The sequence below is a fragment of the Anser cygnoides genome, chromosome 2, assembly GCF_040182565.1.
Source record: "Anser cygnoides isolate HZ-2024a breed goose chromosome 2, Taihu_goose_T2T_genome, whole genome shotgun sequence".
Classification (NCBI taxonomy): Eukaryota; Metazoa; Chordata; class Aves; order Anseriformes; family Anatidae; genus Anser; species Anser cygnoides.
Window position 1 is genome coordinate 113,371,273 of NC_089874.1, and position 22,590 is coordinate 113,393,862.

The window sequence follows — 22,590 nt, forward strand, 5'->3', positions numbered from 1 at the left end:
ACAGAGACTAGCCCTCCATGATTTTTGTGTATTGTGCAGTCACTGTAGGTGAGCTCGCATACACTAAATAGCGAGATCAAATGTTTTCTTCCATCTGTTTGTTGCATCTGTTTACTGAGGAAATGGTATCACATGAAGCTTGGCACATGCTTAACACTTAAATCATCTCAGTCTTCACAAGAGGACTGTGTTCAGCATCCCCAGAGCACCGACTCGACCAATATTTCTCTTGTGACACGTGAGTTCAGACGACCAGGGATGTGGCATCTGTTTTTTTGGTGGGAGCCATGGCCTGAAGACAAGTAAAGCCAGCGCAAGCTCTGTGTTATTCAACTCATAAAGCTTCACCTGTGGGAATCTGGCAAATGATTTTCAGCTCCATTTGGGGATAAGAAGGACTTGCTCTTGACAGTTCTACATAGTTTTATTCTGACCACACAAACTGAACTTTGAAATAGTACTTGAAAACTTCAGACTTGAAAAAGATTGCATCTACAGATTCTGAGAGGGTTTTATCAGAGCATGTAAAAGATGAAGGAAAACGCAGGATGTTAGGCAGTGAACACGAGTGCTGAACTCGTAACTTAACACTACTGAACTACGGTTTCGTAAAACTTGAGCTTAACTTTGGGAGACTTCTGTTACATAGCACCTCACAATATACTCTTAAGTTTGATTGCAGTTGTAAACTCCTCTTTTTTACAAGCAAACTCCTACTGCTTGGGAAATTATACTGTTAAAAGGAACTAAGGAGACATTCAGAGTTCCAAATAGAAGAGATGAGGTTGAGTTTCAATTTCTGTTTTTTGGTTGTTTTTCCTTTTATTTTTGCCTCAGTGCTACATCAATGAATTTTTAAAAATGCAATTCTGACTTTATTTTTGCAGTATTTGAGGGTTGAAGTTGGTATCATTATGCTTATCAGTTCAACTTACTAATACCCTTCTGAATTCAGGTGTGAATTTCACTTTTAGTATGTTTATTATTTCATGAACAGTGCCTGAAGACTATAGGGATAGTCTGGCGTTAGGAGGGATGGAGCGGTCAGGGTGTAGCAGCCTCTTTATTAGCACCACTTGTGATCTGCTTTCTGTTTCATGTTGCGGGGTAGCCATTTATCTGCCTCTGGCCAAGGAATTGTCCAAATCCCAGGTAATCTGATGCAGTACTCCAAGTGCAGATACTACAAATTAAGTAATGAGAGGAGGAACCTTGTCATGAAAAAAAAATAAGTGTTCTTGGTCTTTCTCATTCCTCATTCAGATATTGTAGTGACAGTGTCAGGCTGAAAGACTATATTTTAAGTGATATAAGATGTTATTGATAATGACTGAAATATATGAAATGAAAATACGAAAATATTTTCATATAATGAAAAAAAAATAAAAAGGAAAAGGAAACACCACTGTAAACAGTCAGTACAAACTAATCAGTAATTTTTCCTGTAAGGCTTTGTGAATGAATGGTCTGTCGCTCACCACCTAAAACTGTAAACCCTTTTACAGTTGAGCTTGAATATCCCTAAGACAGACAAAAGCAGGGTGAGAATCTCAGGATCATGACAGGACTGTGGGAGGGAGGGGGAAGGATCTTACAAAGGCTGTGGGATAAGGGGTCTGTTAATGAGAACACTTTGTCTTGCACTCTCGTATTGACCCTCACGTAAGTCTTTCCCCACTCAGTGCTGCAGTTAATGCTGGGTATATATTTCTGTCATTGTAGCCTACACTTTTAATTAGCATATATACTTGTTACTGTTGTTGTTTACTGTCATCCTTTCTGCTGCATGCATGTTCATGATAGATCCTAATGATTCCCTAATGTAAAAAAAAAAAAAAAAAAAAAGATGACTCTCTGAACATCAATAAGGATGATGCAAATAGTAGAAAATGCTAGATGTACCTGAAACAACCAGTTCCCAAACAATTTTACAGTATAAATAGATGCCTGGTCTCTCTTTGCCTAAGATGACCCTTTGAGATACAGAAGCTGTCCTGGGCCTGGCAGTGCCTTTGTCAAGGAACTTGCTTTCTTTCCCTTTGAAGAGAAACTTTTCTGTGGGGTTAGGCCAGATCAGAAGTCAGATTATGTGTTTTGGAGAATACAATTACATCATTAGGTTAAACACAAAGTAAGGACTTGATAGAGCCGACTTAATGGAGGGTGTTTGCATCAGATTCATCATTCGCTATCAGGTAATTGTGAAATTGCTTTAAGCCATAACAACAACACTCACCCCCTCCCTCATCCTCCAGTTCAGTTCCTCTCCTTTAAAGTTTCTGGGGTCATGACCCACCTGGAGGCCAAATATGTGGTATCTGGTGTACTGAATGATCTGATTATGTTTTTACTAGCAAAGCCTTCAACTCAGTATGTAGATCTACTCGGAAGAATTACTGGGTAACAGTCCACTTTCAGGAGGTTACTTTTTTTTTTTTTTTTGAGGGGTAATATGTGCAGGGCCACCGTCACCTATTTTTCTAACTAGAATGAGTTTGTAGTGTTTACAGTACTCAAATGCTGCCAGTCTGCTGGAGCTGTAAGGAAGCTGGGCTCTGCTTCTTGAACATCCAGTGTCCTGTTTCTGCACAGATCTCTTGAAACCTGGATGACTGCATAGGACCAGATTATTTGCTTGAACTGACAAGACTTGCTTGTAAATTCAGCGTCTGTGGTTGAAAGAGTCATTCAAATTTCCCTGTGTACTTCGCAGCACAGTTAAGTGATGCAGAGCTAAAATCCATCATCTTTGAAATTTTTTGTTACCTTACTTCCATTTCTGTCTGCCTTGATGGAAGCACCTGGCAGTCCTAGTTTTGCTTTCTGTAAATGATGTCCATATTTAATTTCTGATTAAAGCCTACAGCATTAATACTTCTCCGCTTGCCTTCAGCTTAGTGGAATTTCAGGACTGCCTTGTTCATGTCTCTTTGTAAGGACCCCAGTTCAGATGTGAGGGCCGCCTTGCAGCTCTGCTGTAAGGCAGCTCTCTAACTCCAGCAAATCTCTGTTAATCCTCCAGTTCAGTGCTGGGCCACTGCAAAGAAGGCGTGAAGTAGGCTTAGTAAATCTGCTTTGAAGAAGCACAGCAGCAGTGGAGACGCTCGGGATGTGTTGGGTAGGGAGTCATGATGGCTTAGTGTCAGGATCTTTGCAGAGAAGTACCCTCAGAGTGACAGAGCTGGGAAACCTTAGGAAATTCTCCTCTATCTCATGTTTTGCGTCAGATTTCAGTCTGAAATTGTTCCATTTTAATTGTGTCTTTTAGTCTCTCTATAGTAAGTTTTAAGGACATTAATAAAAATTGCCTGACTGGAGTTGCAGGATTGGTGAGATAGAGGAGATGAGTAAACCTTCTTCCTTTTCTGGGGAGAGAACGAGAAAAGCGCAGCAGCAAATCTTAGTACACGTATATACTCTGCATAACACACATAATAACATCCTGCACAGTCCAGTCCAAAACAGAGCTCATAATGCTGCTAAGGTCAAAGTAGACCACAGACTTAGTCTGCAGAAATTGGAAAACAAAAGGCAACTTCTAAATTCTGTAGGTGGCATGGGGAAGAGGGTTGGAGGCTGGGAATCTCACCATCTCTGTGCTAAACTAGATGCAGTTCATGTGCATGTAGATATGAGAAGAATTATTTGCCCCCAAATGAAACCTCTTGCCTGTTAGGGACCTCTGTGTGAGTCTGAGTGGGCTTTGGAGTAGGTTCATGGTTCGGTGTAGTACGGCTGGACGCAGGATGGTGGGTGTCAGGGTGGGCACTGGTGTACTCGTGTTGACAGAAGAAAAATAGGCATCTGAGATTAGGGATGAGTTCCTTAATCATGTCCAACACTATTTTATTTTTTTTAGCCAATGTAGGAACATAGGGTAGACAAATTACTTGGATAACTTTTTTTTTCTTTTTTTTTTTTTAAATAATGGGCAGTTGTATTAAACCATTAGTCTTGGCCACATTTTAATGCAGGGACAACAGGTACCTGTTTTCACAACAGAATTGTTTTTTTTTTTTTTCCTCCTTTATTTTTTCCCTTCAACCCCCACCACTTTATTTTTCCCCCCAACTCTTCGCTGCATCCTCAGAGCCCCTCCACACAGACACATTCCTGGAGCGGCTGCTGCCACTGCAGCGGTGCGCTCGCTGCCATGCTTCCTAATTACACCAGGCATTTAGGGTAGGTTCAAAAGCAGAAACATGAAGGCACTAATGTTTTGAATCGGTGCCTGTGGCTTTGGGGCAGGCTGGATCGGAAGGCTGGACGCTGAGAGCTGCTTTCTGTCAGAGGGAGGGTCTCTTCAGCCCCTCTCCTCAAGCCCCTCCTCTGCCCCCAGCTCCCTTGAACTCCACATGAGGCCCAGCTGTCCTAATGGCCTCGGGCGGTGTTAGGACATCAGCTGCCCGGCTCTGGCTTTCTGGCACCGGTCTCTGTGGGCCCTAGCTTCCTTCCCCTGCCACAACTGAGCGACTGCTGTGCTGCTGCCACTCCTCCCCGTGCCACTTGCCCTCACGGTACCTCTGCCTGCTCCCTCACGCATCCGAGGCAAGCCTTCCTCCCACCCCATTTCCATGCCACAGAGAGACCCATTCCTAAGCCTTCCTTCACCTGGCATTTTCAATGTCCTTGTACCCTTGTTTTGTTTTCTCTCAGAGAGGAAGACACATCCTAACACACTGTCTCAGATCAACCCATGACATTCGCCCTCCACATGCAGGCCTCTCTGGGTAGACTTCATGAAGGCAAATAAAACAGTCCTGGCTAGCCAACACTTAGCCTTTTTGCAAACCATATTTAATTAATGCTTTCCCACCAAAATTAAAGTAATTGGCATAACTGTATATATCACATAGATTATAGAAAACGTGGCATATGAAGAGACTTGAGGTAGATGATGCTCTGACATTTTAACTGAAGACTTTTATTTTGGATGCACTCCTGAAATCCAAATTAATTATATGTTTGTCATGATTTCACTGAAATCTGTGGAAATATCATCGCTGGCTTCAGTAAAAACAGGATTTTAGTCACGTAGTTGTTTTCCACCTATTTGTTCAAAGACACCTAACAAGACTTGTACTGCAACCCTAATCCTGCTTCAGCGTAACATTTTCCCTAATTTGCTTCATAGTTGTGTGTTTATACACGTCCCCTGTCTTATTCAAATGTAATGAAAACTTAGAGCGAAAAAAAATAATTTGCTTGTCTCACATATTTTGCTGCTGAAATACCTGAATGCATTACATTAAGAAATTGTGTATATATTCCTATAGTCTCCAGTTTGGGTGGGGAAATGCTGTTGCCCCCAGAGTTGTTAGAAACAGGGCTAAGTCAGAGCTGTGGAGTTTTTGCCCAAAGCTGTACAAAGTCTTTGGCTGAACAGGGAACTGAGCCTCTCTCTAGCCTTTGAGGTGAGCAATTAGATAAGCTTCATTCTTAAGTATTCCAGTAGGGTAGCAATAGTTAGCTGTTGGTTATTTGTCTATACCAGGAGCTCTCAAACGCTGTTGTAAGCAGCTGTCATCATTATTGCCCTTTTACAGGTGGCACTGAAGACCTTGAGCAACCCAGCAATCAACCACGAATAGAATCGTAGATTTTCTAAATGCCAACTTATCTTCTTGGCCAAGGTCTCTTCCTGGTCATAGGACTAGGTGACATCTAGTGAAGGAAAGTACAAAGATAACATTATAAGGTTTTGTACTTTTCTCTCTATTGATTTATCAGGGGAAAAGTTACCTCTGTTGAAATAAAATGATCTGAAAATGCAGTCTTGTATTGTGAATATTGGAAAATGTTAGATCATTGTTTCTTTGGAGTAAATGTCATATGGTGTAATGACCCAGCAGAGTGGAAAATTTCATGTTTCATTGAGTCTCTCTCAGCTCATTGTAAAATCTTCCATGGCCATCCTGTTACTAAATGTTTACATTTGAGAGTCTGTATCCTAATGCTGAAAGCACAAATATAACAGGCTGTGGGGTGTATAATGTCACCCAAGGAGAAGTGGTGATCTAAAGGTCTGTTTGTGCTTAAGTATTTCATGAAGTTCTTAAATTCATCATTGATATAAACATGAATGTTAACTGTCAAAATAGATATTTTAATGGCCATTATCACTATACTAGTGTAAAGAGCAGTTTAAAATAAAACCATGTCACAGCATTTGCTGAAGACCCTGAAAAGGCAGAGAACTGACCTTCCATGTAATTTCAGTTAATATTAGCAAAAGCAAAAATTCAAGTTATTGGATGTCTGTATAAGAGTTCTCTGCAAATGATGGCATATCCATGAGTTAAACCATGTAGACATAGACAACTAGTGATAAAGCCAAACTTGACATTTTTAATATTCTGTGCTATGTTCAGTTCTGTAGTCTGCTCTGAAAATCCTAAAAATGACAATAATAATGGTCTTATCTATCCCCCATTAAATTCTACATGGGAGGGGTTCTTGAGATTGCCGAGAGGAAGTATATGCAGCAGACACAAAGCAGTTGGTTGAGATGTGCTAAAAGCTGTTACAGAAATGAGAGGATGTCTCTCAGTCCACCAGATTTAGAGAGAAATGTGAACATGTAGTACTAGTTAGAGGTGTTATTCTCACAGCATACATTATTGCTAACTTTATGTCTCAGCTAATGCCTGTCATGATGGACATAAGAAGACCTCACTGATCATTTGTTAATGGTGTGTGTATGCACTTTCCCATCCGCTTATTGACTGTTTCCTTTGCGTTTTTAGATCATGGGGAATTCGTATGCAGGGCAACTAAAATCTGCCCGTTTTGAAGAAGCTCTTCATAACTCCATAGAAGCTTCTCTGAGATGTAGTAGTGTTGTCCCACGGCCGATCTTCTCTCAGCTGTACTTGGATCCTGACCAGCCTCCTTTCTTGCCGGAAGGTAACCATGAAAGTATGGCACATTTCAATTGTTTTTCTGTGTGAGAAAAGGGTGGGATATGTTTTATTAAAAAACAAAAAGCTGTGCTGCAGTTGATTGTGTGATACAAAATCTGAGTTTGAGGCCTTATTGAGGAGAGAGAATAGTATACTGGTTATTTTAAAAGGAAATAGATGCACATACTGATGAAAAGTTTATTTTATATTTTATTCTTGCTCAGATGTGAAGCCAAAGGTGGAAGAGTTGGATAAAGAGTTAGTACATCGCTACTCACAAAATGGAAACCTGGACTTTTCTGCCAACCAAACTGGTAATGAAATGGAAGATGAAGAGGAGGATGAAGACATGTCAGATTCAAGCAGTCCACCAATCCCATATTCACAAAAACCTGCCCCAGAAGGGTCTTGCACTACTGATGGTTAGTGTCCTTTCTTTTACCTGCGGGATCTTTACAACCAGTTCTTAGCATTATGCGTGGTCTCTAAACTTAGTATTGAGCTAGGAAGTCTGGAAACACTGTTCATAGTCAAAAGCCTTAAATCTGAGAAAACACAGAGTAAGAGGACTTGTTTCAGTACATAAAATGTACTGTATTACTTGAAAGCAGTGTCTAAGACTCACTGTGACACTAGATTAGTTTCGGAAAGCCCCTTATTTTCTTTGGTCAGTATTGGTTCACTGTCCTCAAAGAAGTTAGCATCAGTCACCATCACTATGGCTGGTTATCAGTCTACACCTAAATTCATGACATTGGCAAAGCTAGATTTTGTTGCTTGCATGGATGGGTAGCAGGAAGAGTTTGGAGGGAGAAAATGGGGAGGAGACTTGGTGTTCCTTCTGCTACCAGGGTGATAGGAGGGATGGTAGTGGAAGATTGTCTGTTTTCTCTTCTCCATCCGCCTACTGGCCATCGATTGCTTACCCTGAGCTGTCCTGATCATTGTTCAAGATGTTCAAAATTCCTGATGGTACTGTTTTTGTTTTCTTTTAAATGTGTGAAAGGGTCAGTTCATTGTGAATATACCTATTGGACCAAGTAAACTTTATTTAAGTGGTTTGTTCTATCCCATAATAGTGAATTCTGAAGAAATTGTTTATTCTGAAGATTTAACTTCCTTAAAGACAGAGGATCTACTGATACTTATTCTTAAAAATGTACACACACACACCCTTCAAAACAAACAACCCTTCTCACCAGGAACTATGCTTCCTTGTGTAGGAGTCATAAAAAAATTGCAGTTCGTAGAATGATTTTTTTTATTTTACTGTAGTGTATGGTTATGTGCAGTGATATCCTCGTGATTGGTAATCCTTTGACCTTTTGGGGAGTGATAGTTGGCAAATGTGGATTTTTTTTTTTTTTTTACTTTATCCTTTCTGAATGTAGTTCACAGAAGCATGTTTGCCCTCCATAACAATGTAACATAACAGTGTACCTTCAGTTCCCTTTAAAAGAAAGAACAGAAAGACTGGCTGCTAAGGGAAGCTGGGGAATATTGCTGGGGGAGTTTATTATCCAGCTGTGATGCTAGTGACTGCAAAAAATAGTGTTTTCTATACTTTGGAGGCTTCTAAATTGGTAGGAGCAGAGAAGGAGAAAGCATGAAAGAGTGTATTATAAACAGTGGTATAAAACCAGGACAAGAGCTGAGTTGCTGTCTAAATGTATTAAAGGTTAAACACTGCGGAGGAAGAAGAGCTCAGTCATGCCAGTAGGACACTGTAGCGAGAGGCGCAGTGGATGCAAGCTGTTCCATGTTCATCAGTGCCTTTGCTGCCTCTGCTCAGGTTTGCTCTGCAAGGCAATCTGACTGATATGCTGCTGACTGTCAAGTGCTCGCTGCAGTGCTCACAACGTCTGTGGTGTGTATGTACACACACATAGTACATGTAACTATATGCTCATGTATACATGTAATATTATGCTCTCTAGTATGTCCTGGAAAAAGTTTACCTTACATGGGCAGTTCTGTGGTTTGATTGTCATGTAGAAGTCTTAGGATCAGAGTACATTAGGAGAGAGTTTCTTCATCTTCCAGATTTTAGGGTTCTTTACTCTTTGTCAACTTTACCGTTCTAAATTTACAAAGTTTATCTCTCTCTAATGTTTACCTTGAGGAGCTGATTTAAGAGAACAGTATTTTTGTGTCTGGAAAGGAAAATATGTTGTTAAAAATATTGCTAATGATCTGTTAGAACAGTTCTACTCGTGTTTAAAACACCCAGGTTCCCAAACATTCACTCTGCAAACCGTATCTCAGCAAGATATTAATCTGATAGCTCATCTTTCTTCTCATGAATATGCCCTTCCAGAGACGTAAGATACAATCGCTGCCATTGTTTACATTCCTTATCTTAGTTATTTAATTACAAAGATAAATAACATTAGGAAAATGTTAAAGAATACTGTTAGACTAATTGAAGTCACTGTGACTGTTTGGATGCTTTCAGCTGAGCGTGTGTTTAATTGCTTACCCAAGAGCAAAATCTTGGTACTAGAATCTGCAGTTCAGAGCTCCTCTTGCTGTAAAACCTGTCTCCCACGTTTTAGCACAGATGGGGTGAAATCTTTCTCCCTTTTAAGGAATTTGTGCAGTTTGCTTTTCCTGAATTCAGGATTTATGCCATAATCATCATATTATTTTCTGTGATGACCTGTTCTGTTGCTCATATGGCTGAGTTGTCAGTCACATGGGTGCAGAAAGCACTCGTTGCCTTTTTTTCATCTGTAAAAAATGAGTGCTTCGCAAGTGACAGTTTGTTGGATGTTCCTTCTGAGCTGGCCGTAATATTACATCCCTTAACTTTCCTGTTATCCCTTGGAAAGAGCAACCGCATTTGTCGTTGATCCTTACTATTAGCAATAACAGTAAGGACTTTGCAGTCAAGAATAATAACATTTTGGGGGTTCACATCTTTTCAGGGCCTTTTTTTCTGCTTAACATGATTTTTTGTAACTAACCTGTTTCTTCCATGAAAATAAGGTTTCAAGAAAAATACTTTTCGTACAGGTACCTCAAATATGCAACAAAATAATACAAGAAAGTGTCCTTAACCACTTGTTTGCTGTAGCTTTAAAACAGCCCGTTTCTAATTTGTGGAATAGCATTTTTATGCAGGCTGTGGGAAACACAATAGTAGCACCTTTCTTTTGTTATTAAACCCTCAGTTTACCTGATGCTTAAAGAAGGGCCAAGGTGGTTTCAGAGGCAATTAGGTAAGCAGGTACTTAACACCTGATCAGTTACTGTGAAGTTACAATAGCAAGTGACAGTGACCAGTAATTCATATGTAATTCTTGGAAGCTAATTTCTTATGCAAATACCCCGTTTATTGCAGTACAACAAGGGGCTGGTATCCCACATTGAAACTGCTTCTTATTGGTCCATAAAGGAAAGACATACAAAAACTTCAATTTTAAGAAGATTCTAGGACCTCTGGGTGGGAACAGTTGTGGGGATACATTTTTATTTTCCAAAAGATGTGTTAACCTAAATGAAGTAATGCCAGAGAATGCAAATGTGCCTCTCAGAAGCAAAAACTAATGACTTTTCTTTCAAAGAAATGCAGATAACGTCTGTGAAAGCTAATCGTTCTTTTTTTGTCACTGCTCTTGATATTTGCAAATCTCTAATTGTAATAATAAATGCCTGTTCTTTATTTAAAACAAAGCTGAAATCCAGTGGGAAGATGATATTTTAATGGCACAGCTTGGCTGTGTGCTCTTACTTTTTATGGTTTTTATACTTCTTATATGTTGATAAACAGTTTCATAAAGAGAAGCTGATTTATTTCAGTGGCACAGAGGTTTTCCCTTCTTGCTTAGATGTCCATAAAAGGTCCATAAGTCAGTGGGACTCTGAAGTGCCATTCTTTTTTCTTAAGAGTGGTATGTGTTAGGGCTGCTTGGCATAGAAATTCAGGTGCTAACTCAATTATAAATGAAAAGCTATGAAATGTAAATAGATTTTGCATTGTCAAAATCCTCAACGTGGGCAACACAAGTTAATCTTGTGCAGAGAGATCCTGGTTTGTCTTTACTAATGTGGAAGTGGTTATTTCTAGCAGATAATTATGTTGCAATGGAAAATCATGCAAAACAGAGGGGGGAAAAAGGTTGGGGTCTCTGTGTTGCTTGCTGGCTAGAAAAATGCAATTTTATAGTTAGAATGTAGCAGAGAAAGTGGTTAATCCCTCGTTTCTTTCCCTGCAGTCAATTACTTGCTTCCAAATAAATGTTTCTTGTGTGGAATTTTCTCATTTAGTTTAAAAAAGGAGCAGGAATTCAACTAGAAGGGTGACTTGTGGTCCCGAAGGCCGAGGGAAGGAACGGGTGACTGCCTCTTGAGAGTATCCCGTCCGCGTTTCTCCGAAGGAAAATTCGAGATTTTTACTGCACAGCGGCAGATTTGCATCCTCTAAGTATCTCCTGCTCTAAGCGAGCACCAGATGTACCTGGCTAAACTCCCCGGCCTCCCCTTGCTGGTGTTGTGGCAGCTGGTGAATGAACGAGAAGCCCGAAGGCTCCGAGGTTCTGCCTGTTGCTGCTCGTCCATCAGCATCGCTCGTCCCTGGCGGGAGGGGAGCCGGGGGAAATGGCTTTTCGGTGTCAGCGCTGGCTGGCTGGCTTCCCGAGAAAACAAGGGCGAGGCAATTGCCTGGCTGTTCTGCTGCCCCTCCGTCAGGAAGCTGGTAGCTGCCTTCTGCCGCTTTTGGCAAACCCTAATATCAGCAAGATCTGTGAAGTTCAGGAGCTGACATCGGTGCCCCCAACTAGTGTCCCCGAGGGCAGAAAAGTAATTACACCTCTGCTCTTCCACAGCCCAGGCATTACAGAGGCATGTGCTGGCCAGCCAGGCTGCACATACATACCTGTGACGCAGAGATGTCGCCAGCCAAAGCAGAGGAAGATGCAGGAGGAGATGGTGCAAGGAGGAAGAAGGGGGCCATGGAAGGGATCTGAGAGACCTTTGGGTGGAGTAAGAGATGACAGATACGGAGTGTGACTCCTAGGTATTGTTTGTAGCTTATACAGGATGCAGCATTCCTACAGTACAGTCCTACATATCCTAAATGGTGAGAAATATTAAGTGTGTGCAGAACAACAGTCTCTGAGAGAAGAGGCTGCTCTTGCCTGGGATATCAGACCGAGACACGTAGGTTTGCTTCAGTAGGTACTGCCAAGATGTTAGAGTAATGCTCATAAGCTTCTTAAGGTGCTGTGATGTTGTGGTGTGTTTCTTAGGGTTTTCCTAATCCTTATCCACTGGGGACTCATACAAAATGGTGATGTGCAGCCACTCAAGTAGTAGACGAAGTTGTTTTGCTTCTAGCATGGATTTTGCTTTGTCCCAGATCCTGTGGAGTGCTGGAGAGTGCTGAGAGAGTGCTGAGGCTTCACCTCACTGGGACACCAAAACCTCCAAGTTTCTCATCTGATATGGAATCACAGAATGGTTTGGGTTGGAAGGGACCTTAAAGATCACCTAGTCCCAACCCCCTGCCACGGGCAGGGACACCTCCCACCACACCAGGTTGCCCAAGGCCCCATCCAGCCTGGCCTTGAACACCTCCAGGGATGGGGCATCCACAGCTTCTCTGGGCAGCCTGTGCCAGGGCCTCACTGCCCCCTGAGTGAAGAATTTCTTCCTAATGACCAATCTAAATATACTGGTTTTTAGTTCAAGACTGTTACGCCTTGTCCAATCTCTGCATGCAGCTCTCTGGCTATCAGTCGTGTACTCTTCTGGAAAGCAAGTCCATGCTGAAATGTTAACAACATTGATAATCAAATTCCTGCTTTCTTTGGTGTCCAAGTATTGGTGTTGCTAACAGTTCATTCAAAAGCCTCTTTCTTGTCAATGTTTGTGCTTCTGGGCATTTCTTGAGAAAATTTTTGGGTAGAGACAAGGCTAAAGAACAATTGTTTAAAGAGACAAGTTTAAATCTGTCTTGAAATCTTATCACACTTGCTGTTTCATAATCCTTATCTACAGATTTCCTGTTTGCCCACATTGTCAGCGGTGGGTAATTTTTCTTCTTTAAATCTAGATATACTGTGGTATTTTTTAAGTATGTCAGATACTCAGATTTTACTGAATGCCCAAAATATTTGAGGCCTATTTTGAAAATGTAGGACATAATATCCAAATGACATAAACATATGAATAAGCAGATTCTATTTTGAATGTAAGGGAGTTTTGTTCGCATGTTTATCTGCAGCTTTTTAAATATAAATTACAGTGAAAAGTCTAGGTAATACCTTGGTAGCCCTCCATTTGATTAGGATTGATATGTTTTTAAGGAATACACCTTAAAAAGAGTTTAACGTACTCTAATCCAATTGCATCTAATCAGGAAAGAAGTTTTGCTTTAAGTAGGCAGTTTTAATGCTTTTCCCCTAAAACGTAGCTTCCTTCTCATTGGCAAGCAGTCATTACAATTCATTGATTTGTAAATAACTAAAAACTTCAGGCGCTTCATTTTAATTCGTTGGCTGGGAGAAGGAATGTGGGAGGGCAAATCTGGGCTCGCTCTCAGCTTGAGTGAGCTGCTGCTCGATCTGAGCTGTTTGAGCCACTGAAGGAAGCATTCAGCCAAGAATGGGTTCAGCACATCGTGGGTGTGTAGGCACAAGACCGAACATGTGTGGTACGGTGTCTTCAGCAAGCTGCTGCTTGCCAGGAAGTTTATGATAGCTGACTCTATGCGTTCCACTTTGCACATCGTCCTTGCCTGGTGAAGTTTTGAGATTTAAAAAAACCCAACGGACCAAAAAACGTTAGCTTTCGTTGTCTTTGCTGAAGTTTTAAACTACGTGTTTCAGTGCAGTACGTGAGAGTGCAGACACGTATTACTGTTGGTTGAGGTGGCTCTGGGTTAAGCTATGGTCACGTTATGTTTCTAGATGCTTAGTCAGTGTCTTTGGTATTTATTTACAATTTCTGTACCAGCTATGGGCTACTTGAATAGTATTTTAAATGAACTGTAGTCAATACACATTAATAGCTTAAGTCTTAATAGTTACTGCGGTAATTTCAAATTTAATTTTGATATGTTTTTAACAATCATGTTGAAATAGGATACGTCATGATGATGCTTTATTTTGAAATATCGGTTCATGCTGATGCATGCATGTGTTGTCTACGTCGCGGTATTTTTGTAGTTGTAGTGAAAGAGAGAGGTCAGTGGGTGACTGTGTGATGCCTTTGTATTTATTCTGGCGTAGGGTTTTTTCCATCAGCCACTGCTGGGAGAGGTGTGAGGCCAAGACTGTAGCACTGGTCTTAAGCTGGAGAAGGAACTGGAGGGGAGCACAGCGTAGAGGCCGGTTGGCTTGGTGGTGCTTGCACTGCCTTCTGCCTAAAGGAAATGAGAAACCCCGTGTGATCGTGTCCTCTCCTGTTGAGGAAACCGGATGACTGCTGCTTTCTCTGACACTCGTCACTTCCTAATCTGAAAGTAGGACTTGCTCAAGAAAACGAATACGATGGAGCTGAACAAAAAAGTGATGGGAGATTGTGATCCAGTGCTGAAGTTAATGAAAGTCTTTAAATGTTGTTGTTCATGTACTTAAGTCAAAAAAAACCCACTAACTTTGGAGTTGGCTTTGGTTTGAGCAAAATACTGGTACATGTCAGCCTCCCAAGGTCCCCAAATTACTCAGTGATTTGAAAACCCCAAAGCTATCTCATCCAGCCTTTAGAAAACCCTGAATGTGGCTGCTTGGTGGGTGGCTACCAAACTCACCATGAGTCCTGAGCTCTGGGCTGCCTAGCCGTGCTTCTTCTTGTGTTCAACCTGCCACCTAGTCGCTGTAGGACACGGAGCAGAGGAGGCTCGCTCTGGTCTTATCCTGTAAAGGATATCACTGGCCTTATCCTGGTATTAACCAGGAGTACAGCAACCAACGTCGTGTTCTCATTTTCTTTGTGTATGTATGTGCAGGGAAAAAGTACCTGGAGACTAGAAGTCTTGCTGCCTGTTGAAACTCAAGTGGAGATTTACAGAAAACATGCTGTACATCTCAAAATGCATGTCCAGCTAAGAGATATCTGAATGAACTTCTGATAAAAAAAAAGAAGCAGGAAAATATGCTACAAGCTTTCTAAAAGACCTGTGCCTGAGCTGACAGGATCAGTGAATAGTTGCAGAGCAGGTTGAAAAGACCAACCTCTTATTGAGGTGGTGAATTACTTAATCTTTTGCTTAATCTAGAGACATCTTAGAAATTATATTTGATAATATTTTTCCTTTACTGGTCAGTACCAAACTTCAGTCACCAATTTTTATCATACTTTTGTACTACTGAGTGATAGTTATATACCACTGGCAGCCTGTTGCAAGCAACAAAACCAAAACTGGTATTTCTGAATTTAGAGTGAAAACTAAAATTCAGCAAAGAAAAAAAATATTTGGATGTTTTAAGAGCTGTTCTCTGTTTTAAAATATTGAGCTTTCCTTCTTATTCTCAGTGTTTGTGAAAAATTAACAGTTTCAGAGCCATTTGATGTCTTATCTTTAGAGACATCTCTGTTCTCTGCCTGAGTATGTTCAGGATCTCTTTAAAAAAAGTATGTCTCTTGTCCCTGAAACCCTAAGCTGGTCGATTTGATGAGATGCTTTCTCAGTTTTTCTCAATTTCCCTTGAAAAAGGTAATTAAAAAAAAAAAAAACTGCATCAAGTTGTGAAGCTCTGTTTGCCTATGGAACTGATAAAAGAGGAAATTTAAACATAATCTTTTGAAGATTTATCTTTTTTTTTTTTTTCTCCAGGTTTTTGTCAAGCAGGCAAGGATTTACGGTTAGTATCTCTGTGCATGGAGCAAATTGATATCCCAGCAGGCTTCCTGTTAGTAGGAGCCAAGTCTCCAAACCTTCCTGAGCACATTCTAGTCTGTGCTGTCGACAAGCGGTTTTTGCCAGATGATCATGGAAAAAATGCACTTTTAGGTAAGAGGTTTTCTTTCTCCGTGCCGTAATAATTCAGAGAAACTGGTCGGTTCAAAATTACCTAAAATCATTTCAGCTAATGCCTTTCTATTAGAAATATGTTGGGGAGAGCCTTGTTTTTATTAAATTAAATCCACAGCTGAACCTCCCCATGAAAAGGCCATTTTAAAACAAGTTCCTGATTCCACAATTAACCACAGTTGAAGCTGGGTGATTCCTGTGTGGGCTGAAGACAATTGCAGCCCTGGCATTTTAAATGTGAACTATCCAGATACTCTTTATCTCTACTGATGCTTACAACATTAAGAAGAAATATGCTCATGCAACTGTAGAAGATGAGCTATTTTCTGTGGATTAAGGGACAAATTTTGCCCTTGGCTCCACCAGGAACATTGTTTTCAACAGGAGCTCTGAGGGTAATTTGACTCTCTAATACATAGATTATAAAAAACAACATTTATATCACAACTGGTTATGTTTATGAGCTTTTAAAATTTTAATACAAGAACGTTTCTTGATCATTGAAGACAGGCACGTAAACACCTAGATTTCCTGCCTGGCTCACAACTGGTACACAACAGACTAGTAAAAGTGATTTAATGTATTTTGGCTCCTATAGCCTGATTTGCATTTATGTTCTCATTTCTCTCTCTAGTCACTGTTCTGTCTAGCATAGATTGAGAACAGAGAAGAAATCACAATGAAGTATAAATACCCTTATTTAACCATACTGCTTGAATTCTGGTGCAGACAATCAGTATTTTGCCTAACTACTGAAAACACCTCCTTTTTGTACTTTCGATTGTTAATGTTTTGTCTCCCTTAAGCATATTTAATATGCTACCACGTGCTGCAAACCTTTGGATCTATGGGAGAAATCTCACTGGCATGAATTAGATGAGAGCTGTGATGTGACGTGTCCTTTCTGGACACAGTTGGGGAAGTGGGAACATGGAATAATCTGGTGTGTGCTGCCATCCTCATAGGAGCTGCTCCCCAGTGAGCAGGGGAAGTGTCAAGAGTTGATCAATACGAGCTATCTGATGTACAGACAGATGGTGTTCAATCTAATCGAATGTGGCTGTACTTGTCTTTGTTGGTAAGCTCTCCACCTCACACCCTGAGGTCTGTATTTATTTATCATCTCTGATATCATTTGATAATGAGCCTAGTGACTCACAGCTCTGCTCTGGCATTGCCGATGGTACATATTCAAATACCTCTGTGGCTCTGTAGCTGCTACCTAAGAGCAAAGAATTGACTCAGTAGCCCTGTGAGACCCTAATGACTATTTCTGACGACTATGGACATGCACCAGTAGTTCCTCTGGGTTGTAAGCAATAAGGGAAGAACTGATTCAGTCTCGGGAGAAACAGGATGAAGACGCCTACTTCTTGGCACCCTCAGCAATGTGATGGTAAAATACGATAATAAGGCATAATTAGGCTGAAGACAATGGCCTAATTAATAAAGAGTTTTATGGAAAATGCATTTTGCCAGACAGACGGACTGAAGTATTTTTCGTAAAACTAGGAGTTTGGCTGACAGGTGAATGTACGTAGGAACCAGTGTTCTTTGAAGTGCTTGGCATTGTGGTAGACAATGATAGTAACGAGGATGAAAAATGTGTTCTGTTATAGGTCTTGAACTGATTAATAAATGGAAAAAAAATCAAAAATAAAGGATTTCAGCTAGGTACTTATCAGCCTAGCTCTATTTTAAATTGTTACCGATGTTCCAGAAAGAATATAAAATATTTTTTCATTAAAGATTGAAAGTAATTCAAAGATCAGTGGAGTGGCAAATAAGCTGACAGAATTTAATTCTTCAGCATTAGATAGTAGAGGAGTTGGGTTTATTCAAACAACATGGATTTTAGGGCAGGCCTGTTTTAGCTCATGCTCTGTGCTTTGTTCTAGAAGATTTCAGACTGCTGCAGTGCAACATTGCCATTGATGTAGCTGTGAATGCCACAGGCAATCAAGGGTGCATATAGTCCTCAGTCCGGACCCTGTGCCTGCAACCTCAACCCAAAATTTAATCTCCTTTTATGAAACCATGTCAGAAACACTGCAGAAAAGGAGCCTTCTACTTTTTTTACTCCTAAACGTGTTACTTTCATGAGAGGTTCTAAGTTTTCATGAACATTCTGAAGCACCTCTACTTTTTGCAATGAAAATCTAAACATTTGACCTTAACCTTAAATAAATGCTTTTAAGCCTTTAATATGGTGTAAGGTCCAGCTTATTCGGAGAGTGCCTTGGATGAGGAGTCTCAGAGAAAGTCACTAGGTATTAGGTTAATTTTAGCCACACAAAGTTGCAGTGGATACTATGGATTAGCCCCCTGTTTTGAGAGAGGGAAGCATGCAGCTTGGAATCCATGCTTTTTTAATGTAGAAACGTGGAACAGAAATGGAAAATCCTATGGAAATTTCCTCATCTGGCATCACAGCTTCTCCCGACCCCACAAGTAGTTCTCTGCTCTGGGTAGAGTGGAACACGGGTGGTGGAGTTTCGGCATGAGTTGGTATGACCTGGAAAGGTGGAAGAGTTTCAGAAAAGTTGAGACTAAAATCTGCCTGCATTTGGCTGCTGCCTGAGGAGTGTCTGAGCAGGGCACCTACGGTAACTGTATGGCTGGAGGCCTCTAGTCACTCTGAACCGGGTGTGTGGGTAGGTTGAAGTGGCTTTATTCCTAGCAGCTGTCACAAAGCCATTTAATCTGTGTGTACGCTTTCTGCTTCGTTTGTCCAGGATTTTCTGGGAATTGTATAGGCTGTGGAGAAAGAGGATTTCGGTACTTCACAGAGTTTTCCAATCATATCAACCTGAAATTAACCACTCAGCCAAAGAAGCAGAAGCACTTAAAGTACTACCTAGTAAGAAGCTCCCAAGGTGTACTGTCAAAGGGACCTCTTATTTGCTGGAAAGGTAATTAAGGTGCCCGTTCACTTAGGGGTTTTTTGTTATGTTGATGTGATGTTGAATGAAAAATTGAAAGTTGCTGCTGAAAATGTATGCATTAAAAGGAAACTATAGAAGTTGAATTTGTTTTGTGATTGAAGGAGAAGTTCCTACTGATTTCACTGAAGTCTGTATCGTGCCGAAGAGTTTTATTAAGTCTTAATAGTAACCGTACAATCATAAATTGTCATCCTTCATCTCCCCGTGCTTTCACTGGGAGCCCTAAATCTATCCTTGGGCTGTGCAGCCACCTTGGTAGAAGAAATAAGATTCCTCAGTCTGCTAATTCTTTTCTCTACCTAAAGCAAGATGACTCACAGCCAGGGCTCTGGCATTGGCTTTACATTGATATTCATCTTAGCAGGTGCAATTCTATCCGGCTAATGCCTGAGGATAGCCAGCACACCGTAAGATTAAGAAAGCTCAGGTCTCTGATCTCAAGGAAAGAGGAAAAATCTTGCATACTCTTGCCATTTACAGTGTGTTTTACACGTGGGCTTACCCTCTATCCGTGCAATATTGTTAATGAATCTGCTAACGAGAATGACATTTGTGACCCTGAGGCAAGGTAACCACGGGGTCTGGTATTGATGGATGCACGATTTTTGAGTTAGAGCCGTACCAAGACTTGAAGAGGGAACAGTTTACCTATTCGCTGCCGGCTAAACTGGTATATATGCAGGCTGCCTGTATCCCTCGGTAAAGACAGTTTGAGCTGGTGCCTCTTGTTCCAAAGAGGATGATGTGAGGAGAGGAGAAGCTCCACAGGAGGACTGACACACATCTGAAGAGTCACATCCTCGTGTGAATGGCAACAGGACCCCAGAGAGATGGTTATCACAAAACTGTATGAGCAATTGTAGTACTGTATCAGTTTGGAGTTCAAAGGGATCTTGCCTTCAGCTGCTTTTCTGTTACAAGTATGATTTACTACTACTTCAGAGTGGATGTGTTTTTCAGCTGCTTTTTCCTTTAAAGCTTCAGAAATTTGATTTGGTAGCCTCTTTTTGAAGTTCCAAATACTGAAAAAGGAAACCTTATTTTATATTATTTTTGTATGAGTTATGAAAGGGTTTATCCATGCAATACAGTGCAGTCTGGTGCACTATTTAGCAAATTGTTCGTGGGAACATTTTGTGCTGCCTGGCAATGTTCATATGCAAGACTACTCAGGACAATCTTGATCTTCACTTGGTGAGAAAGTGTAATTTGGAGTCACCCTTCATTTTGTTTCACTGAATGTAGATTTTGTTTTGATTGCAGGCAATAATTTAGCTACTAGCATGTTGACATACACAGGAGAAGAACAGAGCTGGCTTTGGGAATGTTTTCTCTGAACCCCTGATGTTCATGCACTTGGGGTTGGCGTGTGACCTGGTAAACGCTGTCAGGGGTGACACACACGAGAAACTATTTTAAACCTCCTTCTGATCACAAATGTGTGGAAGAGGTAGATGCAGGGCTAGCTTTTGATTATATGCTCATTGCAAGTATTTTGAGAACCTACAAAAGTTTAGAAAATTGACCAAGAATTGATCTCATGGGTATTGATAGGCGCTATCCCCATATTGATTCCATCTATCCAGGAACCCTTTGCCCTTTCCATAACATTAAAGGTCTAATTGGAAGAGAAGCACTATTAAACACCCTCTTCTCTTCAAAACAAAACCTGATTAGATCTTGGTTTAAAAAATGGATTAATGGGAGATATTTAAAGTCACTTTCCCCTCCCTCAACTCAGTTTTCATCCAGACAGACGTTCCCAGGGACAGGATCTCCCTGAAGATTTTCTGGAGACATACTAAGAATCCATGTGTCAGCACAATTTTCCTTCTAAAGGGCAACATGTGATGGCTTTTATAAAGGTTCTGCCACAGAAGTCGCTGAGTGTTTCCTGGGACATGTCCAATGCCTTCAAATCTCTTGCAAGCTGAGAGCTGAGGGCTCTTGCCATTTTGCAGCATCTGGTCTCTATTTGCCCGGCACTCTCAGCGGCCCCCGGGGAGGTTTTCTTAATTAGAAGACAAAGTTGACTAAACTGCTTGAGCTGTATTTTTGTTGAATGCTGCCATTTGCTGCTGTTTGTTGTACGTGCTGGATGTATGCTTTTATAACATTTTGTCACCTTCCGCCACTGTGTTGCTGAACTTTCCAACTGGAAGGCAGGCCTTGTTAATATGTACTGTAGCTGCTTCGTTTGCAGAATGTAGAAGCAGGCAATCATCTGCTGCTAGCCTCTCTGCTAAGCCAAATTCTGCGGTGTCACCGTCCACGACCCCAGAGGGTGGATCAGCTAATGGATACAAATCAGGGTTCACTCAGACAGGTAGGAGCTGAAAGTGCTGTAAAGATAACCGTTGGGGGTGGTAAGTTGCCTCAGATATTGTTGGTTTAGGGATGCCATAAATAAGTGGGTGTTTACTTCAAGCCATGTGTAGATTACAGCTGGGAGGATACCTTTCAGAGTTGGCTTTGTGAGAGATTAAGACCCAGGTGAGGTTGAAGATGAGCTTAGTTCTCATAAGAACACTCAATTAAAAAAGCATTAAATGATCTTTTGATTAATTTATTTGTTTCTTTGTTTCCTTTTATTTGTTTAAGTCATTTTTTGTGGATCTCAAAAGATTTGAATTACATATTTATAGTGGGGTGTTAGTACATAGACTAGGGTATTTGCCTTGAAACGGAAAAAGATCTCCTTTTGGGCTGAGGGGGACAGCTTTTATTTATGTATTTGCTTATTTGTTTATTTATTTAAATTGTATTTCACACATGGGTGTGCTTAGTAAAGCAATTTCCCCACGCACATGCAGTTGTTTCAAGTTACATGAACTAGCATGCATCTCATACGTGCTTTCTAGTTCTGAGAAGCTATTAATGACATACTTAATCTAGGAGAAACAATAAAAATCAAACGGACGTTGGCTGACAAAGAAGCAGCATCTTTAATTTATTTGTTGCAAATAGCTAAGGTGCTTTCTTTGAGCTTTTGTTCTCATTGTTTCATTGCAGCTTTATCTATGCTGTTTTATGTTTTTGTGTCTGTGCTGTTTCTTGAAAAATTAAAAACAGAAAAATAAAACTTTGGTTGTTGTAGTTGGTTGGTATGTGTGTACCACAGCATACATTTCTCCAGAGGAGTATGAAATGCAGATGAAAAAAACAAGCCTGTTAAAACATGCAAAATTAAAAAAAAAAAAGAAAAAAGTTATAAAACCATCACAAACAAAACCTGAACGTATGCATTCTTAAATTGGAATTGTAATCACTGACCAGTGTGTTCGGAGACCCTTTCCCCAGCTGGTCAGCCCCGGTTCTGTTCAGGAAGCTGTATGGCTTCAGGCTTTTGTTAAAATGTAATGAGAGTGTCATTTAAACACATCTGCATTTCACTGCATGATCCATTGGCTTCCAGATCCCGGCATGAGAACCGTGCAGATGCATGAGAACCTATTTATTTGAAATAACAAGCGATCCAATATTTACACAGCTTTGTCTTCTATTGTACCTGCCGAGTTAATAGATACACCTTTTATATACCGCTTTCTCCTTATCACTCGTTGCAGTGCTATGTCTGCGTGGTTTTTCTGTGTCTCACTGTTTGTACTCTTAGGTCACAGTTGTCAAAACCTTTTCATCTCCTTCTGTGGTTATCTTCTAGTGAAGATAATGCCACATTCATACATATGAATTCCCTGTGACCGGAGGAGGGGGAGGGCACCTTTTTTTCTGTGGCGTGAATTCTGACGTGCGTCACCCGTAATGG

The 22,590-nt window shown here is 40.7% G+C and overlaps 1 protein-coding gene across 16 annotated transcripts in view; it reads left to right on the forward strand.

The window, feature by feature from the left end:
* Window positions 1-22,590, forward strand: part of GREB1L (GREB1 like retinoic acid receptor coactivator) — a 138,306-nt gene that overhangs the window by 66,569 nt on the left and 49,147 nt on the right. For 9 of the 16 annotated variants that reach the window (XM_066992834.1, XM_066992836.1, XM_066992831.1 and 6 more), the window contains 5 exons: window positions 6,747-6,918; window positions 7,127-7,324; window positions 15,682-15,858; window positions 18,615-18,791; window positions 21,013-21,150. In XM_066992834.1, coding sequence (XP_066848935.1) covers window positions 6,750-6,918; window positions 7,127-7,324; window positions 15,682-15,858; window positions 18,615-18,791; window positions 21,013-21,150 — 859 coding nt within the window. In that variant the 5' untranslated portion in view covers window positions 6,747-6,749. Of the gene's footprint in view, window positions 1-5,276; window positions 5,415-6,746; window positions 6,919-7,126; window positions 7,325-15,681; window positions 15,859-18,614; window positions 18,792-21,012; window positions 21,151-22,590 lie in introns of all 16 variants that reach the window. The other 7 variants (XM_066992842.1, XM_048058047.2, XM_048058048.2 and 4 more) reach the window with 5 other exon arrangements.